Raw genomic sequence first — 24,956 nt, 5'->3', positions numbered from 1 at the left:
AAGTGCCCAAGTAGTGTCTATGCTGGCCTGCTCAAGCTGACAAAGCACAGCCTTGTGCCTATATGTGCATATACTTAGCTATCCCATGAAGGAACAGTTCTACATCTGTTTCTACTCCTTTGTGGGGAAAAAAACAATACTGAAACCATTGAAAAACTGCTGGTACCTCATGGGAACACAGTCTCCTGAAGAAACCATCCCCTTTGCTTCTTTCTCATCTACCCTGACCCACATGCTGCCAGATACCATTGTAGAAACAGGCAGAGCGTTTAACTGAGAGTCTTCCATGTGCTGGAAGTGAACATCCACTCTAGATTTGAAGCAAAGTTGCTCCTTATACTTCCTTATGAATGAGGGATATGGCAGCAGGACTTCAAGCCAACAGCAAGCCTTGATCCTGCTGTGGGCTGCCTGGGCCATCTAGGTTTAGGCTGAACCTGGATCTCTTGGTAGAAATGCAATGTTAGGGGTTAAACCCTTTCTGACACCAAAGGCTGAAATATTCACTCCGGACACTCCTATTCTGAAACAGCCAATTCACAAACAAGACTGGAAGCCAAATTCATCATCAGTAGGAGGAGGGATTCGATGCATTCTATCTCAGAGGCATCATGTCAGTAACACCAGCACTTAATTGGATGCTATTGCAGTAATAAGAAACAGATGGTTCTTACAGAACAAAGCAGAAGGCCTGTTCTTATACAAAAGTCCTAAGGAAAGAAAAATCCACAACATGATATAAGAGGGTAATTCCTGTCTAGCAGGCTCCTTTCCCACCTCCTTCAGAATGTAACTTAGCAGTAACAGACTACTAATTGTAATAACCTTCCCTATTGTTAACTATCAGCTCATCTCCCAGTGGAGAAGAACAGGCCATTAACTGGAAAGGTCCCCATGAAATGTCAGCAGAGCTCAGAATTGATGCATTACACCATAGCAGTAGGCCCCTGGCTGCTGGGAATTCAATGACCGTTATAAAGTTGTTTGTGCTTAGCGGCTATCTTGTTGTTAGGAAGATAGCAAAGAGGAAGGAATACAAAAGTTTTCCAGCTGGATTCTCCACTGTTCATCAAGCTCAGAGCAACATTTACAGAGGGTGTATCAGCCTTTGGTGCAACAAAGAGGCCTAAGGAACTCCAGACTTCTCCAGCTTTTAAGAGAAGTAACATAAGAACATACCTGTAAATGAAAGTGGCACTAGGAGGATTTCCCACAGACTACTTCTGAGGTCTCTGTTGGGTGCTGGCACACAACACAAATCTGGACTACCACCAACCCATGACACACAGCTCATGAAAGGGCCACACTAAACTATCAAATGCCTTCTTTTGGGTCACAGGGCAGGAAAGAAGACAATTACTGCTGGAAAGTGTGTTCCTAATGGCTGAGTTGGAGCCCAGTCTCAGTGTTGTGCCGACACACAGACTGACAGATTCCCTGAAGTTTCTATCCCCACGGCTAACTAAGGGTTAAGAGCAACTCACTGCCAGGCAGTAGGCTGAGTGGACAGATGCCATTCTGAGTGCCCTGGTTAGTTTACAGATCCAGATTTTGGAGGAAACAGAGAAAGTAAGCAAGAGAGGGCCAAGATTTGCCACCCTTCCCTCTGTGGATCTTCAAATGAGACAAGTCACACACTCCCACTTCAGCATGTTCCTTGCGGTCTCTTAATCGTGTTTTATCCCTCCATATTACTATCTCAGACAGATCTTCTCCTGTGTTGTTAACCCTCATTTTTTTTTCAAAACAGCTGCTCTTTTCTTCTCCATACTGTTCAGCTTTTTAAATAACAGTGAGGACAGAGTGTGTTAATAGAACGAACTGTTAGTTGCCTTACCTTGCTCATTTCTTTGTGGAAGTTTTCTTCTAGGCCTGCTATACTCTGGAATGTGTTGACGTAGAAACCAACACGACTGCCAAATGAAAATGAAAGAGAGAAGAGCTTAATGGACACACAATGCTCTCCTAAACGCTTTCAGCTATGCCCCTCCTCACACCTCCTGCTCACTGTTGTTGCCACCTGAACTCAACTCTGTCAGGTCTGGTACTGAAAGGAATATAAGGGTTGCAAAGAAGTGTGGACAAGGTGATGGAACAAAAGCCAGGCATGCAGCAAATGTGCTCAAGGTGAGGAGGACAGGTAGGGTGTGACCTGAATTTGTGCTGGCAAATGGGACAGGCAGGTGCAGAGTAGAAAATAAATGAGCTGCTGCATGCTCTTTCCCTCTCCCCCAGACCAGCACTGCTGACCCAGACAATGCCACTGCACTTGAAAATAAGAAGCTAGGGCACTCCTAGGTGGATTTTCCCTGCCTCCCCTGTATGTCAGCTCCTACATTTCATATCCTTCCAACCAGCCCTTGAGAAGATTTCCAGAACTCACCTATTCCATAGTGAAGGCAGCTCCTCCTGCAGATCAATGTTCATTTCTTCAAACACCTTCTGAGCCTTTACTAACTCTTCTTCAGCCTTAATAACAGAGAAAGGAGATAGTAAACTCCAGCACAGACAGCTATCCTGAAGGACTGCGATAATAGTGACTCTTGGCTTTTCTCGGAGAACAAGCAAAATTCTGGCATGAAGTAATTCCCATTCCAGATGGATCTCCCAAGAAGCAGGGTTGCATCACCAGCGAGCTGATGCCCCTCCAGATTGCCTGGGTTACCCTCAGCATTTCTCTCAATGGAGACCCCTGTTCAGATACTCAGAAGAGAACTGAAACATCTATTAACATGTTCCAAGTTCTATAAATTTCCCTGGTTCCAAAAACTGAATGGACCTGGTCAGGCAGTTCAGCCACCAGTTCAAATATAGATGAAGATAGAGTGGATCTGAAAGAGCTGAAACACATCCCAGTGGGTGTTGAAGAAGAGTCCTTCCTTGTGAAGACTGCTTAAGTAAGGGTGTTCCAAAGCACTGCCTCATCTGAGGAAGGGAAGAGGTCTGCAACCTTGACTGAGACATCTCTCTAATAGATTAAAGCAGAGAAGCAAAGAATACATAGAGCATGAGCTGTGGCAGCAGGAGACTAGGTGGGGATTGCTTGAGCAGCAGGTGTTGGTTTCAGCAGCATAACATACTCATACTGGTAAATTTCTAATACAAGGGCAAACTCTGGCTGTTGACTACCAACACTAAAGGAAACTTGCCTTGCACAAAACCTCTTGCTCCAACTGAAAGTTTAAATTTGATCTGATCTATCTGGCCCATATATGGACAGATCCCAGTGATACTGCATGATATTACTCCTCTGCATTCCAGAGACAAAAAATGATGATCCTAGCTTCTGTCAATGACAGCAGGCATCAGCAACAAATACATTCCCCTTCCCATATTTGTCTTAGGTGGCCTCTTCCTCTCTTCAATGTCCTGGCTTAAAACCCTAAGCCTGCTAAATAAAATGTTTGTATTATCTGATTCACAACAGCAAAAGGAATTAGGAAAGCTGTTCTGACTGCCTACTTCTGTGTGTGACTACAGCAGGAATGTCATAACATGCCCCAAACAGCGTGAGAACTGGATCCCTCTTTGTGCCTCCAGTCAGATTCTCACACCTTCTATGAAATTGTACTTTACCGTCTTTGTGTCAGCTTAACTAAAGAAACCCACAGCTTACTGCTCTTTAGTGACAGGTCTACACAAAGATAGGACTGATAGAAGAAAGGACTTAAAAAACACCATGTGGCTCAAAGTCCTGTTTCTCAGAGAGCTGCGTGGAATCCTCAAGCTCTCCATCTCTTGTCCAAGCCACAGAAGCTCCTACCTTCCAGCCAGCTCTGCCTGTCAGAGCATCACTCATTGCTGCCAAAGGCTCTTTTGAACTCGAGATCGGAAGAGATTGTTTCCCCCAGAAAATAACACCACAATGGGTGGTGTAAAGTCTACCATAACGTTAAGCAAGCCCTGTAAGAAACAGGCAGGGGGAGAAGGTATCAAGATGTTTCCATCCAGAATCCCTTGTAATATGCTGCTATACTTGCTGAAGAACAGCACTTTGAGAAAGCTTGCACAAAACAACAACAAAAAAGCCTGTTTAAACAGAGACATAACTCATGCTGGATCAGAAAAGATCATCACAATGACTCGTTCTTCTTTAAAACCCCTCCATGACTGAATGTTTCTAGTGCCATTTTAAAGAGGGGGGAAAAAAATCCCAGTCCATCCTTTGGCTTATCTTAACTCTAGACTAGAATCAGAATCAACACAGGAGATGGAGATGGGCTAGCTGGGAGATAAAACACTATTGTATTCTGTCTGTTTTTTTAGATCTGTTGAACATTTATCAGTCTTTTCCCCTCTCATTTACCTGTTCAGGTCAAAGAACCTAGAAAGCAATATATCAGTAGTGGCGTACCAAGGTAAAGGCAAAATCAGCAACAGGCAACGTTCACTCCAACACAGCTGTAGGAATCAGCAATCCAGCGGCTCAGCCAGTGCTCTTGTTCTCAGATACTGCACTCCCTACCCAGTTATGGTTGATTTTTCTTAGGTACAATAGTCCTGACACTGGATAAGCCAGGCAGCTTCTATAGCTCATTCACTGATCATAGATTTGCTCCATTTCGTGGTCCTTGAGGCTTGTTGGCTCTACCCTATGGGCAGAAACACTACTGTGCTATTACTACAACAGCACCCAGAACATTGCTTTCCTGGTCTGAAGCCAGCATTTCAGAGTGCTGAGTAAAAAGACAAGAATTTGCTGTTCTAAATCATTTTCCTCTTTGTTTCAAAAAGTACTGTCACCAAAATTTGTAATTGAGAGCTTGCAGTAGTAAACCTCCCAGTGGATTTTACAGCAATCCCTCACTGACTTTCTGCTAAAAGCCCAAAAAGCCAGAAGTCTGAATGCTGGAAGGAGCTTTTTTGTAAACTTAATATTAGAAATGATAAGTCTTGCTACCCCCCTTTTTGTTTAAAGGTTGCAATGTAAGAGGAATTATCAGAGAAGAGAAAGCAACACAGCTGCTGGTAAACAGAAGCAATCCTTGCAGGGCTTAATACTCTGAGGCTCTTCAACAAATGCAGTGTCATCAGCCCTCCTGCTTTTATCATGAGCTTAATGAGATTTAGGGTTGCCATTAACACCTTTAGTCTTAAGAGTCACATGAATACAAAAACTGAAGCTTTTCTCTTTTTTTTAAGCTCTCTGCCTGCTGGGTCTGGAAACCTACAGCTTCAGAATACAAACACATCATCCTTCTTGAAATTTTTAGGCTACACGTAATTAAGAAAAATGAAGCCTCCCAAAACTGGAAAGAATAAAAATTAAGGTTAGCAATAATATTGCTTAAGGAATAAAAGAGAAACAACTTAGAGGACTTAAATTGATTTGAAAATATACAGTGTGACTGAAGATATTAATGCTACTTAGCAGATTAAAGATGCTACAATAGAGCTGCAAGAAAGATGACATACATCCCCCTTCTTACCTGCTTTAGGGCAAAGTCACCCAGCAGATTAAAATTATCAGCTAACTCACAGTACTCCGAGATCACAGTGCAATGAATGAGGGAGCCCCTGTATATGCTGTTTCTGCTGGTAAATCTGTGGGAGGTGGTATTGCTCCCAGTCACAACATCCAGCTTGAGAAGAGGAAGAACCAATTTATCTGTGGCTTGTAAAATATCCTGTACCTCCTTTCTAGTCCTCCACAAGCACCACCAGCTAAACAGATCAGTCAAGAACCAGAACCAAACAGATCGTTCTCAGCATTCCAAGGTACAGGGAAAGCCTTGGGAATCCTGCCAAACGTCCTGCTCCCTTCCAGCGAGAATGAATACTTATTTCCTCACTTTGCTATTCATCTTAAGCAGGACTGCTCACAGATGTTCTTTCCCCAGGCTTTATTTATGTGGTAACCTAGTATTTTCCTAGATCGTCCATCACAAACTGACTGAAAAACCCAGGTGCTCTACAAGGTATATTTCCTTTTTCCTGTATTTCCAAACTGCAACCCAACTCAGCAGCCACAGAAACTGTTTCTGAAGCAATGCTTTATTTCCCGCTTTACTCAACAGCAGAAGTTAAGAAGCCAATTTTTCAATGTTTTCCTCTTTTTTCTTTCTTAAACAGCAACAGTAAAAATCAATTGCTTCATTTAGAATAATTGGAGGAACTACACTACACCCCCCTCCATTTTGGCACTATTCCATAGCCTTTCTTCATCCTCATTTTATGGGGAGAAAACAACAGCCCAGTGTTAACGCACTTGGTCAGAAATCAACAGGGCAGGCACAGATTCAGTCACCAGTCAGCAACTTCCATGTGCCCACTGCAGCTCAGGAGCATTAAGGACACACTTAACACACGGACCAGAGTGAACGTTGCCTAGACATTAGTAGCATAGTACAATCTAGAGGCCAAGATAGCGCATGCAGGGTTAGAGCCGGGTAGATAAGCAGTCACCTGATTTCGGAGCAGATTAGTTTGTGCAACGAGGTGAGCTTGTAGCTTCCCTTGACACCACTGAGGCGCAGCTTTCTCAAGCAGCGAAACAGGCTTGGGGATGGGAGCATGTTTGATTGAAAAGAGAAAAAAACAATAAAGAGAATACGAAAGAGAGAGAGACAAACATGTATTTTGTTTTTAGCATAAAAAAAAATAATAAAATCACAGAGACTGTATTTAGAGGCTGGGTCAAACCAGTATCACCAAGGCGATAGGAATAAAACAAACATCCTGGAATTGATCGGTTATGAATCCTTTGAAGCATGCCAAGTTTAGCAGTAATTAATGTTCCAGTGTGGGCTGGGATACTTGTAGACTAGCCGGGCAGCTGCAAAGAGCAACAGATAAATGTTGTTAGTGGCCTAGCACACAGACAACCCTACTCCAAGCCATGGCTGTGAAGTGAAAGCTCCTTGAAGAGAGGTCAGGATTAATTAATCATGTTGCTTTTTGACTTGCAACAGCTGAAAGTCCACAGCAATTTATTTTAATGGCATATTGTGAGTTTAGCAATAAGTGGCAGGAGTCCTGGCTGGGAGAAGAACATTGTATATTAAAGGAGAAGAATAAAAAGAGACTGCCTATCTCCAAAAAACATTCCCAAGGCTGTTTGTGTTACTATAATACAATGAAACATCAGGCAACTAGCATCACAGCATTTGTATGCTGTGTCATAAACAAGACTTATCTTCCTTCTGGGCCCATCACGACATTTCAAAGTACCTTACGCTGAAACACCCCTACTTCACAGGTCAAAACCGCAGTCATGGGGATGAAGAGGTGAACTCTCTACAATCACAGTACACAATGAGCCCTGGCAGGCTCAACAGAGCTGTGCAACAGCAGCTGTAGGATCAAGAAGCTGAGATGCCTCCTCAGGAAAAGCATAAGCACGTAGCTTTGGGGCACTTTCAGTGCTTCTTTCTATACAGCATCAGGCTTCAGCGATGCATCACAGATGATACTCTGCCTGGACTAACGGCCTACAGCACCGGGGGGAGAAGGATGTGATCTAACACCCATTTTTGCTCATGGGAAGTCTAGTAAACTATTAAGGGGAACCTGCACAGGCTGAATCAGGAACAGACCACCATCTACTAAACTGCAACACCTCATCCTTCAACCTGTACTACTGTTTCCATATGTTAACTAAAGAGCAACAAACCATCCCTCAGTAAAAACACATTTTTTGCGAGCACTTGGGGCAACATGAGAGAGTGCAGCAATGGCAAAGATCAGTGCAGATCACCAGCTACCAATCAGAGTAAAACAATTCCTACCACACTGCCACTGCAGCAAAGATCCCAAAGGCACATACCAAAAATAATACCACACCCCATGGAAATTCCTCTCTTACCTCTGAACACACTGGAGTATGGCTTTCAGCAGACAACACGACTGGCTGGGCCTCATGCCTTGCATACATAACTACGAATCACTTTGCTAAACAAATGATGCAATGACACCTGAGCCATCCATCATCCTCCTCTTTGTTTGCCGGGATTAATCACAGTGCATGTGCTAGGAGAGCAGGTGACCGATGACTGGCAGCATAAAAATAAAATACTGTCAGTCAGACACTAAACACAGATCTTTTGCCTGGGGGAAGAGAAGCATCTTTATTCTTTCCATGTTGTAGATAAACTATTGCCTCTCACGAAGCCCTAATCTTTCCCACCTGAACTAACTGCAAAGCAAAGGGGACAACACTTCTCAGCCTGGTTAAAAATAGAGGATAGAGTATCAAAGGACTTCACAAATGTCACCAACCTCAAGAAACACTCAGACTCTTACAGTCACTCTTGCACTGAGATGGGGAGACAGAACCCCAAGAATCAAACAGTCAAGTTTTGCTTTGAAAGCAAGGCTTTGTTTCCCCCAGAGGGTCACGTGCTTTTCCAACAGTGGATACTGGTCCTGCAGTATCTGAGGAAACATATGCCAAGGCCTTGCTGTGGTGCTGACAGATGCCCAACTGATGATGGTGGGTGTGATCTGAGACACCAGAACACATCCTGCTTTCTAGGAGAATTGAACAGGCAAGAAGGAAACACCTAGCCAAACCTAACCACAACACCTCTCTGAACTAAGAGTACCCAATGAAGTGGTACAGGTTTGTTTTACACCTGCTCATTAAGCAGACTTCTCAAACGAAAGGATAGCTGTGCATCCTTCTGCTTGCTTTACCTTTGCAATTTTGGTTTCATCCTTCTTCTTTGCAGTTTGCAGGGCTTCAAAGTGGTGTCTGGCACTGTCATAATCCACAAGCTTCCTTCCTCGCTTTGCTATGCGAGACTATAAAGGAAAAAAAAAGAGTTAGGACAATATTCCTCCAGCAGCCAAAACCACAATCTTAGGAACCCCCTCTTATCCCCTCAGCTTCACCCTGCTTGTACCTGTTCACCCAGCTTCATGCTTTGCCTGCATAAGGACTTCCAATGGATACCCTACAAAAGTTGCTGTACGTTGCTCCTGGGCAACAACCACCCAGGAGGGAGCTGCTCAGGAATATCCAGCCAGGGAAGATGAACAGATCTATACAGCAGCCCCACCTCTGAATGACATTAATGTTTTTAGAACTGTAGTTCAAGTGCTGCCTAAGTGCCAGCAGATGCCTGCATCCTACCGGTACCTGTCTCTTCATTTTCAGGGCCAAGAAGGCTGCTGCCACTCTCTAACTAACCAGTCCATAGCCCCAGCTCATGCAGAAGCTCAAAAATGGTTCAACACAAGAAGGCATCTCTGCTGCCAACACAGCAAAAGTGTTCCTCCACATGTTCAGGATATGCCTAGCACAGCATTTCAGACCCCGCAACAGGAGATCTGTGGATCAGCTGACGTGACCACAGTCATGACCAATGGTCTGCTGTAACCAGCTATTAAGTAAGAGAAGTGTAAAGAGACTCAGACCCATTAGGCTGCTCTGCTTTAAACCATCCATTGCTCTTCCCCCCTGTGCTCCCCTACAAACAACCCAGATGATATGAGTCAAAGCACGGAGCTTCCCAGCCTAACTGCAGCACAGAGAGCCAGGTGCCCTGCCAGCCATCAGCAAGCCAAAGACTGACTGAAGAGCTTGAAAGAAGAGGACACATAAAGGAGCCAGGAAGGTTTCAAATTAATCACACAACTCAGGGAAATTGAAATTGCAAGATAAAGAATCAGCATCAGGGATTTACTTGCAAAGCAAAATCTCCCCCACTGCACTTGGCAGGGAGATGTGGTCTTCTCTCCCCAGGCTCCTGCAGATAAACTGCAAAACCACGCTCGGGGCTGATCTCTCTGCCAGACCAGCTGGGACCAGTTTGCACGTCTCCCACACATGCTCCTCTGAGCTTTCAGCAAACACTGCTGCAGCACTGTGTGACTCACAGAAATCTGCAGGATCTCAGCCACACGCAAACCCAGGCAATTTCAAAGCACTCAGCTCGCTCCAAGAATGGAATCACGAAGAAGCTGATCCGCTCCTCAGCCACAGTCAGCAAAAGACACCTCCCCAGCACCACCAGGGTGGCAGCCTGAACTCCTCCTGGGCAATATTGCCAGCTGAGCATGGAGACAGGCTGTAGGAGGAGACTTCCAGCAACACTGATGTCTCCAAGACACAAGTTAATGCATCTTCCACACAGTCCAGATTAAGCACATGGCCAGACGGGAGATCTGTGGGAATGAATACTCTCCTTTGGTCAGAATGGCAAGGATATTCTGAATACATGGAAGTGCTGTGAGGAATCAGTATCCAGCAAGGCCCTCTGGAGTAGCCACTGACAGCTGAACTGTCATTGTGTGCTCCGCAACCACAATCAGAAACTCACTCAAACACTAAATATCAGACTATACAGAAGTCCTACACTAGGAAGCTAGAAATACTGACCAGCACAGAAAGCATCCGGTACTTTTAGTAACCCCCATTCTTCAAGTTACAAAAGACAGAGAGACTGTTTTATTTCCCACCCACCAAGCATTAAAAACGTTTTCTTTTAAAGCTTACAAAAATCCCTTCCTAAAGGAACAGTATGTTTTCACATTTCTGCTGTGGACCCTGTAGGAAACCCATAAAACTCAAGGGAATTTTTCCAGCCCCTTCAAATGGAAGAAGATTCAGAACACGTTAGAACTTAAACAAGTAACACATGCACGATCTAACATCGCACATTTGAATTACCGGGTCATTAACAAAAACCAGGCCTTCCCCTTAACTAAATTAAAATCAATCTTCCCTCCAAATCATCTTTCTTCATCACACTAACAGCAGAATTCCAGGAAAAGAAAATAAAATTGCTTTTTGTGGAAAACAAAACTATTACCACAGCAACTAAAACAACTGAAGGATTCTGTTAATTAGATATGACTGCTTTTTCTTTCCTGCAGGTTAAGAACTTTAACACCTGATATTCTAGAGCATCACCTGAAGACTGTGATGTTAGTAACAGTTATCTCGTGACCCATTCCAAAGTCAGAAAGGATCAGTGTGTGCTCATTGCCTCATCCCTTGAGTTTTGGTGGAATGTGGGTGGCCCGAGTTTCAAGCTTTTTAAAATCACACTGTAGACACTCAGAATTATGAAATCCCAAAGATGCTAAGCATGGCTCTATGAATCACAACACTGATGTTACTAACCAGTGCACAGCCACTAAGGCTGATAAATTGCAATTTAGGCAGAAGCAGAGCAGAAGTCTGAGTCTACAGAGAACCCACTAAAGAAGCAGCAGCACACAAACCTCTGAGCTGCTGAGGTATGTGGGAATCACACTGAGGGGTATGATCAGCACTACAGTCTTTAGCAGCTGGAAAGCAACAGCCCTTCCCCACCTCACATTTCCAGGAAGAGAAAAGGTTGGAAAAATAAAGCAAAAACAAGGAGTCCCAGGAGGCAATGACATTGCTGTCTAGGGCTCATTTTACAAGCCAATGTTCTGCCCCACTCTGATACAGCATGATCCTCCTGAAGCAACAAATACTGATGAACTCATAATAGCGACGTTGTTGGGAAAGGGTTGTTTTCATTGGGAAGAAGCCAAGCTGATATTTCCATATGGTGGTATCATTACTAGCGCTTCCATATGGTGAAGACATTTCCTGCATAACCTTCCCAAAACAAATGGAGAGATGACAGCGGGTAAAGGGGAATTCACAGGACACCATTCAAACCCAGACTGATCACCCACCAAAAGAACCATATTCAGCATTCCCTCTTTCCTGCAAAAAGCTGATTATGCACACAGCAGAGCTTCAGGGAACACACAGAAATCTGTCCTTCACACTGCCTTAATCTATAAAGCATATTTGCCTCAGTGTTTTGTACTTACAGGGAAGTTAAAAAATAACAAAGGACTGAAAAAACAGAGCTTGGTGAGCTGCTCCTGACACCACCCTCCTGCACTGCAATACAATCAGAATTTTTACAGGTTCTTGTTTTACATTTAAGGGTTTTTTCATCAGCATCTTTCCCCTGGATTCTTCATTCAAACCCAAAGGAGAAAATGGCACTTTCACACAACCCAGAGCTGCAAAGATCTCGGCGGCTCTAATTGAAATGATTGCAACAGCACTCACACCTTTCTAAATAAACATGGGGATGCAAAGAATTAATGCATATTAGGTTTCATCTGCTGTGACTCAAGATCAAAAGACTTAAAGAGAATCTTACTTTGATATCTGGGAATTGGCCAAGGTACGTATCCATGGTCAGAAGTGCCTGATCCACCAGTTTCTGATGGAAATCCGTCCAGAGCAGGTCATTGTTCTGAAAAACAAATGCAATGAATTAAATATTAGGAGCACAGAACTTTGCCTTCTGCAAGTGCTACAGTTAATAATTTCAGACCCCTGAGCTCTTAAACAGTCATTTCCTTGGAAAAACAAAGAAGCAGAGAAATAAGATGAAAACTGAGGTCATGGCAGAAACGTAGAAACAGAAAGGGCAGCTTGATGCTGCTAATTCAGGCAGCCACTTGGAGGACACAACATCCTTCAGAAACCTCCCTTTTAGGGTCTGCCTTTTCCCCATCAGCACTAGTCCAAATCCATACAGCAGAAAGGAAGATGAAGGTCAGGGCAGCCCTCATATCCTCCTCCCTCACTTTGCTCCAGCAGCAACAAAAATGGGACATCTGACACCACTGCATTGCTTTTTCCTTCACTGTAACACAGTTCCGAAAGATAATGAACAGCAGAAAGCTATCACAGCACTCATCAGCCCTCACCACCTGCCTCCACAGCCTCCTGGATGTTCTATTCAAAGCTAGCACTCTAACCCACACATATATTATCCTTCACTTTTCTTCTAATTTCCCATCAACAACCAGGATTAGGTGGAAATTACTTCTACTTCCTGTTCTTCCATTTGGCCAAATGGTTTTGGAAAAACTATTCAGGAAAAATTCCCACTTTATGGAGGAATTTTTGGGCGTTGTTTTTTTTGGGAGGAAGAGTAATTTTCTTCCAGCTCTCTTTTCCTGAAGAAGAGAAACCAAGACAGACATTAAATGGGAAGATGGAAGCTGGAAATACTCCTGCAGACTCTCAGAGGAGTTGCATTTAGGTCTCTGGATTCTTGCTCCCTTTGGCCCCTCTGGCTCAAGGTCTCAGAAAGGACAGTCCCCTAGGAGGAACCATGGTGGCTCAAGAAGGAACGAGGCCAATAGAGAATGTGAAGCCAAACCAGTTCAATTACAACTCCATTTACTGCAACAGCACATCATAATAGAAAGTTTCCAAGTTAATGAAAGAATTGACCTGGAAACGGTCTGGTTTTGCTTCTTTTATCTGCTTTAAAGTCAGTATTTCCTGTGTAAGATGGAAATGTTATTTCAAGAGATAATTCTGCAGGAAAAACCCAGGGAAGTGAACAATCATTCTCTTGCTTTCTTTCCTGTGTCTTCCTTGCTGCCACAAACAGCTGCAGCTAAGCCCTGTCCTGCAGCCTCATAGCAGAACTGAACTGCCACAGCTGCTGTTCAGTTGAGCAGCTGAACAAGACAGTAGAGGATGTCTGTCTCCAGCTGGACCACTGTACATATGTGCCAAGGAAGATTCAAGCTGTCAAATGATGGGTTGTGCCCCACGTACCACAGAAAACACCTGGGCAAGTTGGACAGGCATCACCTCACCAAATGATGAGGAGAGGAGCAGGCTGGGGTGACATGTGGCCCAGTCAAACGAAGCGACAAAATATGGTAGCTGGTGGTACTGCTGTAATTGGGAGGTTGACTGCAGCTACACAACAGCTGCTCTGATCATGCTTTGGGAATCAGTTTATATTCCTATTACTCTTACAGAGAGAATGAAAAACATACCTAGTTATTTCATTACAGACTCTCTTTTGGCTTCTTCTGTCCCTTTTTAGCCATTGCTGAGGAAACAAAGTTGTTTGTGCGCATGAGTACAGGGCTCTTCATAGTGTTCAGAAATCTGGGAAACAAATACAGGCCACATCCCCTCAGCTATCCCTTCTTCCCAATACCTTTTCTCTTTGATTCCTACTGCAAAGATGCACCTATAAAGAAATTCAGCTCTCTGATGTAGTTTCCAAAGCCTGGCTCCTCTTATAGATCAAGTCCAGTGAGTCCACATCCTCTGCTGAGTCTTACCTCTGCTATTTTATTTGTGTCATCTCTCCCAGGCCAGTCTGGCTCATAAACTTCCTGCAAACACTCCGTCAGCTTCTTGGAGGCTTCATGCATAGCTAGGAAAGAAGAGGTAGCTGCCTCAGAAACAAGGAAATGGTTAATCCCTTATCCTAAGGAATGGGAAAATTAGAAGCGTTGAATAAGCTTCAGCAAATACTAAGATGGGACTTGCTGAATGTGTGCCCTCTAATAACACAAAAATAGAAGGTAATCATAGGAAAAAAGGAACTAAGAATGCAGTTACATCAAATACACTGCGGTCATTCTCCCCAGGCAGAAGATATGAGTGTCTGTCTACTAAGAGAGCACCACCAGCTCAGCATTAAAGCACAAACCCATCCTGCCTGAGAAAGACTTCAAGAACTATGAGTGAATCCCAACAAGACAAGGGTGACCTCTTCTGCATTAGTCTGTACAGTTCCTCACTGATCCTCAGGATCATGAAAACACTATTATATATTTCAGTAATTAAACGTGCTGTGAGCACCCACACAGCATTGCCTCCAGAGCATCCCCTTGGAGCTGGGGAGACGTGACTGCCATTTGCAAGCCGTTGGATCTGGGAATCAGTGAGAAAATACACTAAGTTCAGGCCAGGCATTAGGAAAAATGCCTTTACCATGAGGGTAGTCAAACACTGAAACAGGCTTCCTTAGAGAAGGAAAGTTGATGCCTTGTGCCTGTCCATGTTCAAGAGGCAATACCATCCTTAACATGCTTTAGCTTTTGGTTAGCTCTGAAGAGACCAGGACCGGTTGGTCTTTGAAGGTCCCTTCCAAATGAATACTCTTTCCATCCTAAAACCCCTGACTGAGGATAGGAAACCCTTCTGCATATGTCAATCTTACCTTTTACAGAAGCTAAGTAAGTTCGGAGATCCTTCTGCAGCCTTGTGCCTTCAGACTGTGAATATAAGGAAAAGACCATCAGTTATTTTCCCATTCAAAGAGTAAGAGAGAGGAATCTAGCATTTCTAAGGAAAGAAAAGTCACTCTGCAGGTGGGCCAAACACCAGCCCTCTAACCAGCCTGAACAAACATTAATAAGATGACCACACAATCCTCTGATCTTCTTGGGAGGTCCACAACTGGTAACTTGCATGCAGTGCCCCCAGACTACTGATCAGCTCTGTGTCAGTGAAGCCGTGAGCTGCTTCTGAAGCTGAATCAGCTTTAATGTTTCAATTTTGTACAGATCATTATGCATAGTCCAAAAGACAATAGTTAGTTTGTAAGAAAGGGGCTAGTAGTTCTGTGCAACAAATGTAAAAGGAGTCTGCAGGTTTTAGGAGATAGATTTGATTGTCATACATTGCTTTGGGAGCAGCTTAGTTCACCCCTTTCCTGTAACACTGCAATTAAAATCCCCAGTGCAAATTGAGCACAAGGGGTCTCTGAGCTGCCCAAATATCCTATTTAAACCGCAGAGCTTGCAAATACAGAAATAATCTTTTTCTTCAGCTTTACTGCAGAGCTGGGCTGCCAACAGCAGACCTTGCACCCTGGGAAACAAAAGATTAAAACCAGACACTAGTCTGAGTTTTGCTTGTTGGAGCTTTCAGACAACAGATAAGTGCTGCAGAAGAACTCAGATTACAAAGAACTTTTTACAGCAAAGTTAGGTCAGACACGCATACATGTACACCTTCCTCAATACAATCACTCTTCCATTTTGAGCACAGTCAGATCCATGGCCCCCATAACCATTCCTCATTTCCCTTCCCAGTGGGGGCCCCCAGCACAATGAACACTGACAGCTGAAGACAACTCCAGAGATGAGGAGCTCACAGAACTTCTCTGACAGCTGCCTCAGAGCTAACAGCTTTACAAGCAGATGTTTCCCATCAGCTCTCCCTACAACGCAGCCACCTCTTCACTCAACTGAGTTTGTGCCCAGATCCTTTGTGCTTTTGGTGCAGCTGTGCTTTCTAAGCAGAGGCTAAATCTGCCCAGCTGTTGAAATGGCTCTGCTAGCATAGTGTTGTGCAGAAATCCATCTGCTTCCAAACACCGTGTCTGATTTGATTTCCTTGCCTCAAAAGCTCTAGATGAATTCACATTCATTATTTTCCTACTTTGCCGTCAGCAGAGGAAATGAGGGACAGCAAAAAGCTGTTCACCTTTTAAAAAGAACGTCAGACCCTAGTTGGAAAGAAAAGCATAGGGAAGTGACTCAAAGAGCATACAAGAATAAAGGAATAGTGGTCATATCAACTGCTAAAGTCCTAGAAGGGTCTTACAATACAGGGCAAGTAAACACAGAGCTCTTTGCTACCTTAAGGTAAACGTGGAAACCTGGGCAGATGAAACTTCCTGGTGGTGCAATCAGAAAGCATCAGAGGGGAGATGCCACAGTAATTGAAGACCACACATGGAGGACCACCAGTAGCTCAATAAATTATGCCCAAAGCAAGAAAGGCTTAAGGGCAAGCGTCTCTAAAACTCACAGAGTAGAATTAGCAAATGTCAGTTCACAAGAGGAAATGGCACAAAAGAAACGGACAAGTAAAACCTCAGTTCTATATACTTTCATAATGCAGCTGTATCATTTTTAAGAACTACTGAATTTGAACAGAGTTTTGAGGCTATAAAAAGCTTAAAGGCAGGGAAGGTCCTCTTTGGAGGTATTGAAGAACAGAAGGTTGAAGTGCGTGAAGAGGGAAGTTACGGAGGTATGGCTGAACTTGAAGATGTTCAGGAAAGAAATATCACTGCGGTCATTTTAAAACGTAGAATGTAAAGAAATAAGAAATAAATACTACACATATCTCCACAACTAAAAAAATCCACAAAAGGCAAGAAAAAGTAGGACAAAAATGGAAGGTCAGTGCCAACTCTAGCTGACTAACATATTCATTCCTCATCCTTTCACTGACAACTTAAAACCTTAGCACCAGAACAGTAGCACTGACTTTTGATGTAGATGTGAGCACAGTGAGTTATTCCAATCAAACAATTAAAGAAATTAGCACTGTGAAAAGCCTGATGCATTGCAACATCCAGGTGTAGCCATGGTTTTGAGCAGATACTGCCATGCTTGCAACCACAGTGTAATTCAACCTTGTGAGCCTGTAACACAACCAGGTAAAATACAAAGGGCAGTACATGCAGGAAGATGCATATTTAAAACTAGAAGAGCTATGCTGGGAAGACTGGAAGAGTTTTATCTTCAATGACTCAGCAAAACACCTACTACTTATAACTGTGGATAAAAAACACAAGAGTATTTTTGGGATTTCTTCACAATTCCTCGTTTTGTTTGGGGAGTGTATGTGTGCTTTCATTCATAATACCTTTCACTCAGCACTAATTAAGGATGTAATCTTCAGTAGAGCCTTTTCTTAGTTGTCAGATTTCCTAAAACATTTCCCCCCCCCCAGCTTCAAAAGAAAAGATGTCATAATTCTCTTCCTAGGATTGAGCAGCAACAGCAACTTCTCTAACTGACTGGGTAGGTAGGGCTGCTTTGTGTTACTTCTATTACCTTCATTGGTACAGCATCATTGGGTTTTGTTTAGTTTTTGTTTACGTTTTGTAAACATGGCAACAACAAGCAGTTACTTTATGCAGAATGGCTTATGAGTCTCACAGGAGACATGGAATGCAACTTAAATACACATTGGAATAAATACAAAAACGACCCCAACTGGATCCTAGAAAGAGAATGATGACATCATCAAGATGAGCATCATGCTGCTGGCAGTGCTGGACTTCAGATGTTGGCAGCTCACCCTGACACCCCACTATTGCCAGAACAAACACTGACCTCAGGACACAGAGGAGCAGTGAGAAGGAAAGCACAATGCCAGGAAGTAGTGTGTGTGTAACAGTTAAACTGCACTCTTATTCTTTCTCTTTCTGCAAGTTAGATCTGGACTAAATAACAATTGCAATTTTACAAACAACACGTTCTTGGACTTACTTATGTGTATGGCATGCTTTCTCTCTGACCATAAGGAAGCTTTTAGTTGCAACACAGCCAACCCTACAGCATAAGAGCAAAGATTAAACCTGCAACCCCGCAGGGACACTCAGAACTGCACAAGCCTGCCCTGCTGAGGTTGAGCCGGGCAGAGGAGGACTCAGAGCACACCAGCAGCAGTTTGTCTCCCAGGCACTTGGTGTGAAATGCTGAATTTCCACAGCAGTGGCAGCTCCTGAATGGTATCAGAACTCAGCAGTTCTGCCAGGCAGAAACCTGAGGCAGTGCCAGGTGTAAGGGCTGCCACCAGCCTCCTGCTTGCTCACTGCTGAGTATTTCAGATGCAGGCAAACGTATGGCACGTCTCAATCATTGCACTTTTGCCACAGGTGTCTTGCTCCCAGGTCCCCAAGGACCATTTCCATGTGTGCTGCTGCTGCCTGGGCACAAGTAATGCTGGAATAAAGAAGGAGAGGGGAGCCTTACAATAAACAAGCTGGGAGGCTTATTGCCAAAGAGAATCTGTTGTGAGGGCCAATTGTAGGCCCTGAAGCCCAGAAGCACAGCTATGTTCAGCTCACTTGTCACGTAGCAAATCCATCTGCCTGAGCTAAAAAGCTCCCACTACTCAGAGCTCAGAGTGATACCTCTTATGAACTTGAATGGAGAATGATCTGGAAAATGCAATGCGTTCCCTTCTCTCCACTCATCCATAATCTGGAAGAACTACAAGATGCCTTATAAAATGAGTAAACTATTTTTAGATCTGCTCACCATTCACTGACAGTCACCACCAGAGAATATGTGCCAGCATAACCCAGCACAGTCTTTATTATCAGAGGAGCCTCCAACCAACTGAGCAAACAAGGCTACTGCCACACGGCTATTTTTTTAAAGTCCCTTCCTGTTTAAAAACTTTCTGGTTGCAACCCAGCGAGCCCCACAGGACAGCTGTTCTGTTACAGGTCTACAGTGAAAGATCATCTTTCCTCCAGACTTAATGCTTCCAACTAGAGCACGTTCTGTATGGAAAGGACACTGAGATCTCACGTACAGCCACACCACACGCATGTAGTATATACATTAAAACTGAAAGTAAGTTTGTATAAACACACACATACACAGCTAAAGCTTTTTCCCCTTTCTTATCAGTATAACAAGTCCTCAATCGCAGATAACAATCCAGATAACTCACTTTTATGATCTGCCCCTGTGGAATAGGTGCTGCTTGCATTTATTTTACTGACAGGGAAATTGCACGTCAAAACAAAACCAGCAGACAGCATGCAGGAAATGCCCAGCAGCCTCTGGATCCTCCAAGAAATTTTTTGGACTGTCTTTGCAAGATGGGAAAAGAAACTCAGCAGTAAGGAGCATAGAGGCAGTGGTTCTTTGATATGCTTCTCAATGCACCCCTGGACTGATGGCTTTGGAAACTGAAAATCCATCCCTGACAGATTTGAATCTAAGTTTTTCAGGTTTTCTTAAAAAGTAGATTTCCTAATTGCTGACAGTCTCAATAATGACAGGGAGAAGTCACATCTGGTAATGTCATCCCCCAGAAAGTAGCCAAACTGTATTCCTCTGTGTACTAGAGAATTTAATGAGTAGACACGCTACAGAAATATTGCATGTACTTCTGAAGTAACAGCAGCTATCACTGCCAAGAGAATGATCATCAGTCTCCAGGAATCTGTAGTCAGCTCTGGTTAGATGGAAGTCCAAGTCAGACTGAAAGGTTTTCATTATATTCAGCTGTGGATAATCCCATCTCAGACAATTTTGGGCCACAAATCTGCTGAGTCTTAACAGATATGACACAGCTGCCACTTACAGCTCCAGAAAAAAAGCCCCAAGTATGCCAGGGCACAATCAGTCTAAAGGCCTTCCCCAGCACCACCTGCACTTTGGGATGGCATGTGCTTCCTGCTGTGAGCCAAGAGCAGCAATTACCCTAGCACCAAGCCCACCAAGCTACAGTCAGCCTTGTAAACTCCCTGGAGCAACTGATGTAACCTTCTCCCATTTGGGTGCCTGAATATTACAGATACAACACACCCAGGTCAAGAAGTAATCCTGCTCCTGTCTATGGGAGGGGGGACTGCTACACTACTGAGATATTTGTGTGCTGGAATGTAAGTTAGAAGCAGAAACATAACAGAATGAGGATTCAAGCTTGACTTAATCATTGTGCAAAGACAGAGAGAAAGTTGCACCTAGATCTTATCCACAGAAGGACAATTCCTTTCTCCATTTGTTCTGTTCCTCTCTCTTCCACCTTTTGTTGCACTTCAGGAACTTAATTTACCCTTGTTCCAGTTTATTTTTTCATTTCTGTTTCCTCTCCTATCCATCTTTCAGAAACAATGACGTTGCTCCCTTACCTCTGTGTCCAGCCCAGTAAAACCAATTACACCATGAAGCAGCTGCTAACTGAAGGAAGTTTTCTGGATGAAGTATTTTTTTCCCTAAACTTTGGTCCAAAATATACATTATTTTTTAGCATACACTCACTCCACTATAGAAGATTTGGAAGAGAGTATGATTTCTCACAAGTGGACAATTAAGAGTTGTGGGTCACTTCAATATAAGAACAGCACCATTTAATGTAACATGCTCTAACTGCCTATTGTAACAGATAATTAAAAACTAATGCTGAAACCCAGGGTGAAATTACATATCTCTAATCATCTTACCAGCTGCTTGTTGAAGTTCTGCACGCACTGCTCAAACTGCTCATCTTTTGTTTCGTCTGCTTTCCCAAGCTTCTGAAGGACCTGTAGAAAGAGAGGGAAAAGATTAGAGACTTAGAACACAGAACACAGATAGAGCAAAGCAGACAAACAGAAGCCGTTGTAAGCTCTTGCTCATGAGGCTGCAAAGAAGGAAGGTTAAAAAAGTCTTCCTTATTCTTGTACTTATGATTTCTGCAGTATTTCTCCAAATAGTCATAGTCTGAAAAAGGATTTATAGATGACTCAGGGTGAACTCAGACCTCTAATATTTTTCAGTACGGAAGAGCATGACTGAGGCTTGTTTTTCACAGGTCTAATGCATCTCCTGGACCAACATGAGACAAACCACATCCCAAACATGCCTCCATTTCTGTGGTTACGTTCTTTTTGGCTTAACACGAGACTGGTCTAGACATGGTGGGTTTTGGCTCTTGGAACAGCTGGACTGTGCTGCCCTAAAACACAGAAAGCTGCACAGAGATGTCCTAGGAAAAAAAGACAATAGATGGAGCAGTGAAAGTCTCATATTCTTCCCCCCTTTTCTCACAGTGCACACATTTGGCAGGAGCTGGCTATTGAGAATATCTGGGGCCCTGACACCATGAACCTGTGTGACACCATCACATCTGAGAACGTCAGCAGCCAGCACTTCTCCTCTCATCACCTCTCAGCACAGCACAGCTCCACACAGCCTGCAAAAAACTCCTTATCAGAGTACTTCCCTTATCACACTTCAGTTTTAGTGAACTCTGTGCAGCTGCAAAGTGGGTCACACTGGTGCCATGAACAAAGCACTTCACTTTCTGGGCAGGAAGGCAAGTCCCAGACAAACTGCAGCTGCAGAGGAGGGCAGCAGTTATTTGCTGTGCCTTAAGTAACTCCAGCAGCAGGGAATCAAGGATACAAACTACAGATGGTTATGCTTGATTACAACATCGTCGTTAATCAAAAATAAAGCCTTGTCTTGTAGTGCCAATAAAAAAAACACAGAAAAGCCTACCCAGTCCTCAGTCACATGAGATTCTGAAGAGCAAGAGGTGGGAAATAAAGAGCGTTGAGAGAATGCTTGGACAAGAAAGGGAGGGCTGGCTGTTGAGAGTATGACTGCCAGAGAGGCAAAAAGCACTGGAACGCAGAAGCATCCTGCTCTGCTGAACACAGCAGACCTTTACCCATAGATCTCAATCATCATGTGCAGAGGACCAAGGCAAGAACCTGCTTCAGCTTTTCTGTCGTCAGACCCTCCAGACCCTCCCCTTCAGGGAAGCCACCTAAATCAGCTTCCTCCAACCCCTTATACTACACATGGATCTTTTCAGAGAACGTAAAGAGGATTATCCTCCTGCAGGGCAGGGATTAGACTTCTATTTTCAGTTCCCAAAATGGCACCGCAAAGGTCCACGCAACAGGATGCAACATTCACCTACTGGCCCACTCTCATCTTACTGCACAGGCAGAGAGGAGGGCATTTGTGTTAAGTCTGTGAGCCTAATCTCAATTCCCCACTCCTACATAAACACACACATTCCCCAGCTTATCCCTGACTGCGGTAACTGACTTTAGAGCTGGGCACGAGAAATCAGTCCGGTCATTCAGCTCATAAATCTCTTTATTTAGTCTGGGATCAGACGTCTAGGAGGGAATCACTGTTTTCCATTTTTCTCCTGTTCAGCAGCCCCTCCTCAGCTCCAGGAGTATTCGAGATATTCATGTGCCAGCAAAAGGTGAGAGGGAGACACACATATGTATATGAAGACCACACTGAGAACCTTCTGAGTTAACTCAAGTGACAGCAGAAAGCACCACAGCTATAAATGTCTAATGAGCTTCTAAATTGTCTACATAGCAAGATGCAGGCAGCATGGTTATTCCCACCTTCCTCTCAAACCCTTGCCATACATGAGCTAACTGGAAAGCAGAAGAAAAGCAGTACTGGTTGGACAGGCAGAGACCTGCACATCAGCTACTGGTACCTCTCCTTTGCTCATCTGCATCAGTGGAAGTGGGTACATGCCATAGGAATGGTGCTGCTGTTCAGACTAGATGCTTCTCTGCCATTCTAACAATTAGGAGAAGGATTCAGTATGGATTCGTCTTCCAGAAGTGGTATGGTGAACCATACTTACTAGTCAAAGGTCTCATGCTCAGCTGTACTTCCTTATGGTACCAGATCTATAGGGCAAGGATTTACCAACAAATGAGTGACTTTCTAATTGTCTGATACGTGATACACCATCACACTGGAAGTGTCATCAGCAATGGTAAGTGCCCAGCAAAAACATAAGCTGCAAAGTCCAAAGAATTAAGTTTCGATTGAGAAGATCAAGAGAATTGTTGCACGTATAAAGGAGCTTTGTATGAGGCAATACATCTGTCTGGCTAATCAGGAGACATGATGCTTTCAGGCCTGCAGGGAGAGAGACTGTTTAACTTGAAAGAATCCAGAATATGCCACTGGGGGTCAAAGGTTTAGAACCGCCTCAGTGCATCCATACCACAGAGCACTCTTTGAGATGGCCTGCCTTCCTGCTTCCCACATGTGTAAGGAGCTCATCTGGTGTCAGGGGGGCAATTGCATCAGTCCGGGATCATTCAACCAGCTGAGATGATCAGGTTCTGCACAGGTCCTGAAAAAGTCAGGATTGGAAGGGGCCCCAACACACAGCCCGGCTTCTCCTCAATTTCTCCTCACTGCTACACAAAGGCTTGTGCCCCACACCTGCAGGCCCTATACACAAGTCCCAGCCATACAACCTGCTGGTCCTTTTATTACATGTTACGGCACAACCCACACAGATGTCAAATCCAAATGCCATATGAGCTGTATAAAACAATGGCTCCACAAGGTTGGCCCTCACAACTACTCCCAGCTCTTCCAAGAGAGCAGAGCAGGCAAGCTATGACAACAGATCCCCCCAGAGTCCCTACACCAAGCAGATGGCCCTGGGTGTGCTGCTGACTGCAGGCATGCCTTTTCTCTCTGCTAATAACCAGTGAGCTCACAGGACAACTCCCGTCCCTGGACTGGTACATGCCGTCATAGGTCAGGCTATTCCGAGTGAGCCACGGCTGCTCCCTCCCTTCCCCTGTGACGGTCTCTAATCCCCCAGCTTGTTGCAAAGCCAGATGAGGTTCGGATGGAAACTTCAGGCTCTTTGATAGCTATTAATGGAGCAGATTTACCAGGGTAGGAATCAGAACCCCACTGCGGCTCCCAAATCTCAGGGCAGATCAGAGATGGTGTGATCTGACAGCTGCTGTCTGGAGGCAAACCACACCAGGCAGCAGCATGGACGTGGCATTTAAGAGATTAAGCAGCAACCATGGCTGGACTCCTTGGTCTGCCCTTGACCTGAGAAGTCCCAACCCTGTATAATGAAAGTGACCATTACAGGAAGGTAAGAGGCAAACAACCACACTCCCCACCTCATACATAGATTCCCAGGCTCTCTTTTGAGCACTGGGCACACAGAATAGAGATCAGTTCCATGAACCAACTCTTCAATGCAGAACAGCAATCACCAAGAAATCCAATCTGTGGATCCTAAATTGATCTAAGTTTCCACCCCAAACACCAGAACTTAGGGTAGTCCAGCCCTGACAAAGAGCTGTGTTGCTAAGCCCAAAGCCAGGGGAGCTGAATCCTGCGGGACAGCACCTTCCTTCACACTGCATCAAAGAAGCTGCCGTCACATCTTATTGATACAGGCCCTCTGTTCCTAACCTCTTTCATCTCCTGACCTCTCCTCCCTCACAAATGCCTCTGACTTCCACTGCACTGGGGTTAACAGATACAGCACCTTCAACTATCAACAGGGCAAAGAGCCAGAAAACAGTAACTAATATTGATTTGCAACCAATTCACATGCACCAGTGGGAGCGGGTCAACTAGCAGCAGAACAAATCTTCTCTGTTGTCAGCCTGGTTTCTATGAAGACACTAACATGGGATTGGAAAAAAAAAGAAAAAAGAAAAAAGTCAAAATGCAAAGCACAAAGCCACGTAACTTAAGGTACAATTAAGCCTCATAACCCCTCTACCCCAGTGAGATGCAACCTGTTCAGCCAAGCACAGGGAAGGAGGACTTGAGCTTTGTGCTCAGGGAGAGAACCAGCAGGTAGGCCCAGCAGGGCAAGGCCTCCTGTCCAGGCCCAGCACAACTGAGCCTTTCTTTGGAACAAATGGACAAAGGAGGCTGGGATGGGCAGGAAGACACTCCAA

General features: G+C 44.2%; 1 protein-coding gene across 37 annotated transcripts in view; it reads right to left on the bottom strand.

Annotated features, from left to right (window-relative positions):
* The window catches only part of BIN1 (bridging integrator 1), a 76,125-nt gene that overhangs the window by 26,962 nt on the left and 24,207 nt on the right, over positions 1-24,956 (bottom strand). For 18 of the 37 annotated variants that reach the window (XM_085552256.1, XM_085552260.1, XM_085552259.1 and 15 more), the window contains exons 2-9: positions 20,697-20,777; positions 14,928-14,982; positions 14,041-14,135; positions 12,099-12,194; positions 8,635-8,742; positions 6,406-6,513; positions 2,384-2,469; positions 1,838-1,913 (exon numbers count right to left, since the gene is read on the bottom strand). In XM_085552256.1, coding sequence (XP_085408382.1) covers positions 1,838-1,913; positions 2,384-2,469; positions 6,406-6,513; positions 8,635-8,742; positions 12,099-12,194; positions 14,041-14,135; positions 14,928-14,982; positions 20,697-20,777 — 705 coding nt within the window. The remainder of the gene's footprint in view (positions 1-1,837; positions 1,914-2,383; positions 2,470-6,405; positions 6,514-8,634; positions 8,743-12,098; positions 12,195-14,040; positions 14,136-14,927; positions 14,983-20,696; positions 20,778-24,956) is intronic. The other 19 variants (XR_014947888.1, XM_085552267.1, XM_085552286.1 and 16 more) reach the window with 2 other exon arrangements.

The sequence above is a fragment of the Coturnix japonica genome, chromosome 7 (genome assembly GCF_054131305.1).
Source record: "Coturnix japonica strain WE chromosome 7, WE-NBRP24, whole genome shotgun sequence".
NCBI lineage: Eukaryota > Metazoa > Chordata > Aves > Galliformes > Phasianidae > Coturnix > Coturnix japonica.
This window is presented reverse-complemented; position numbering and strand designations above follow the sequence as displayed.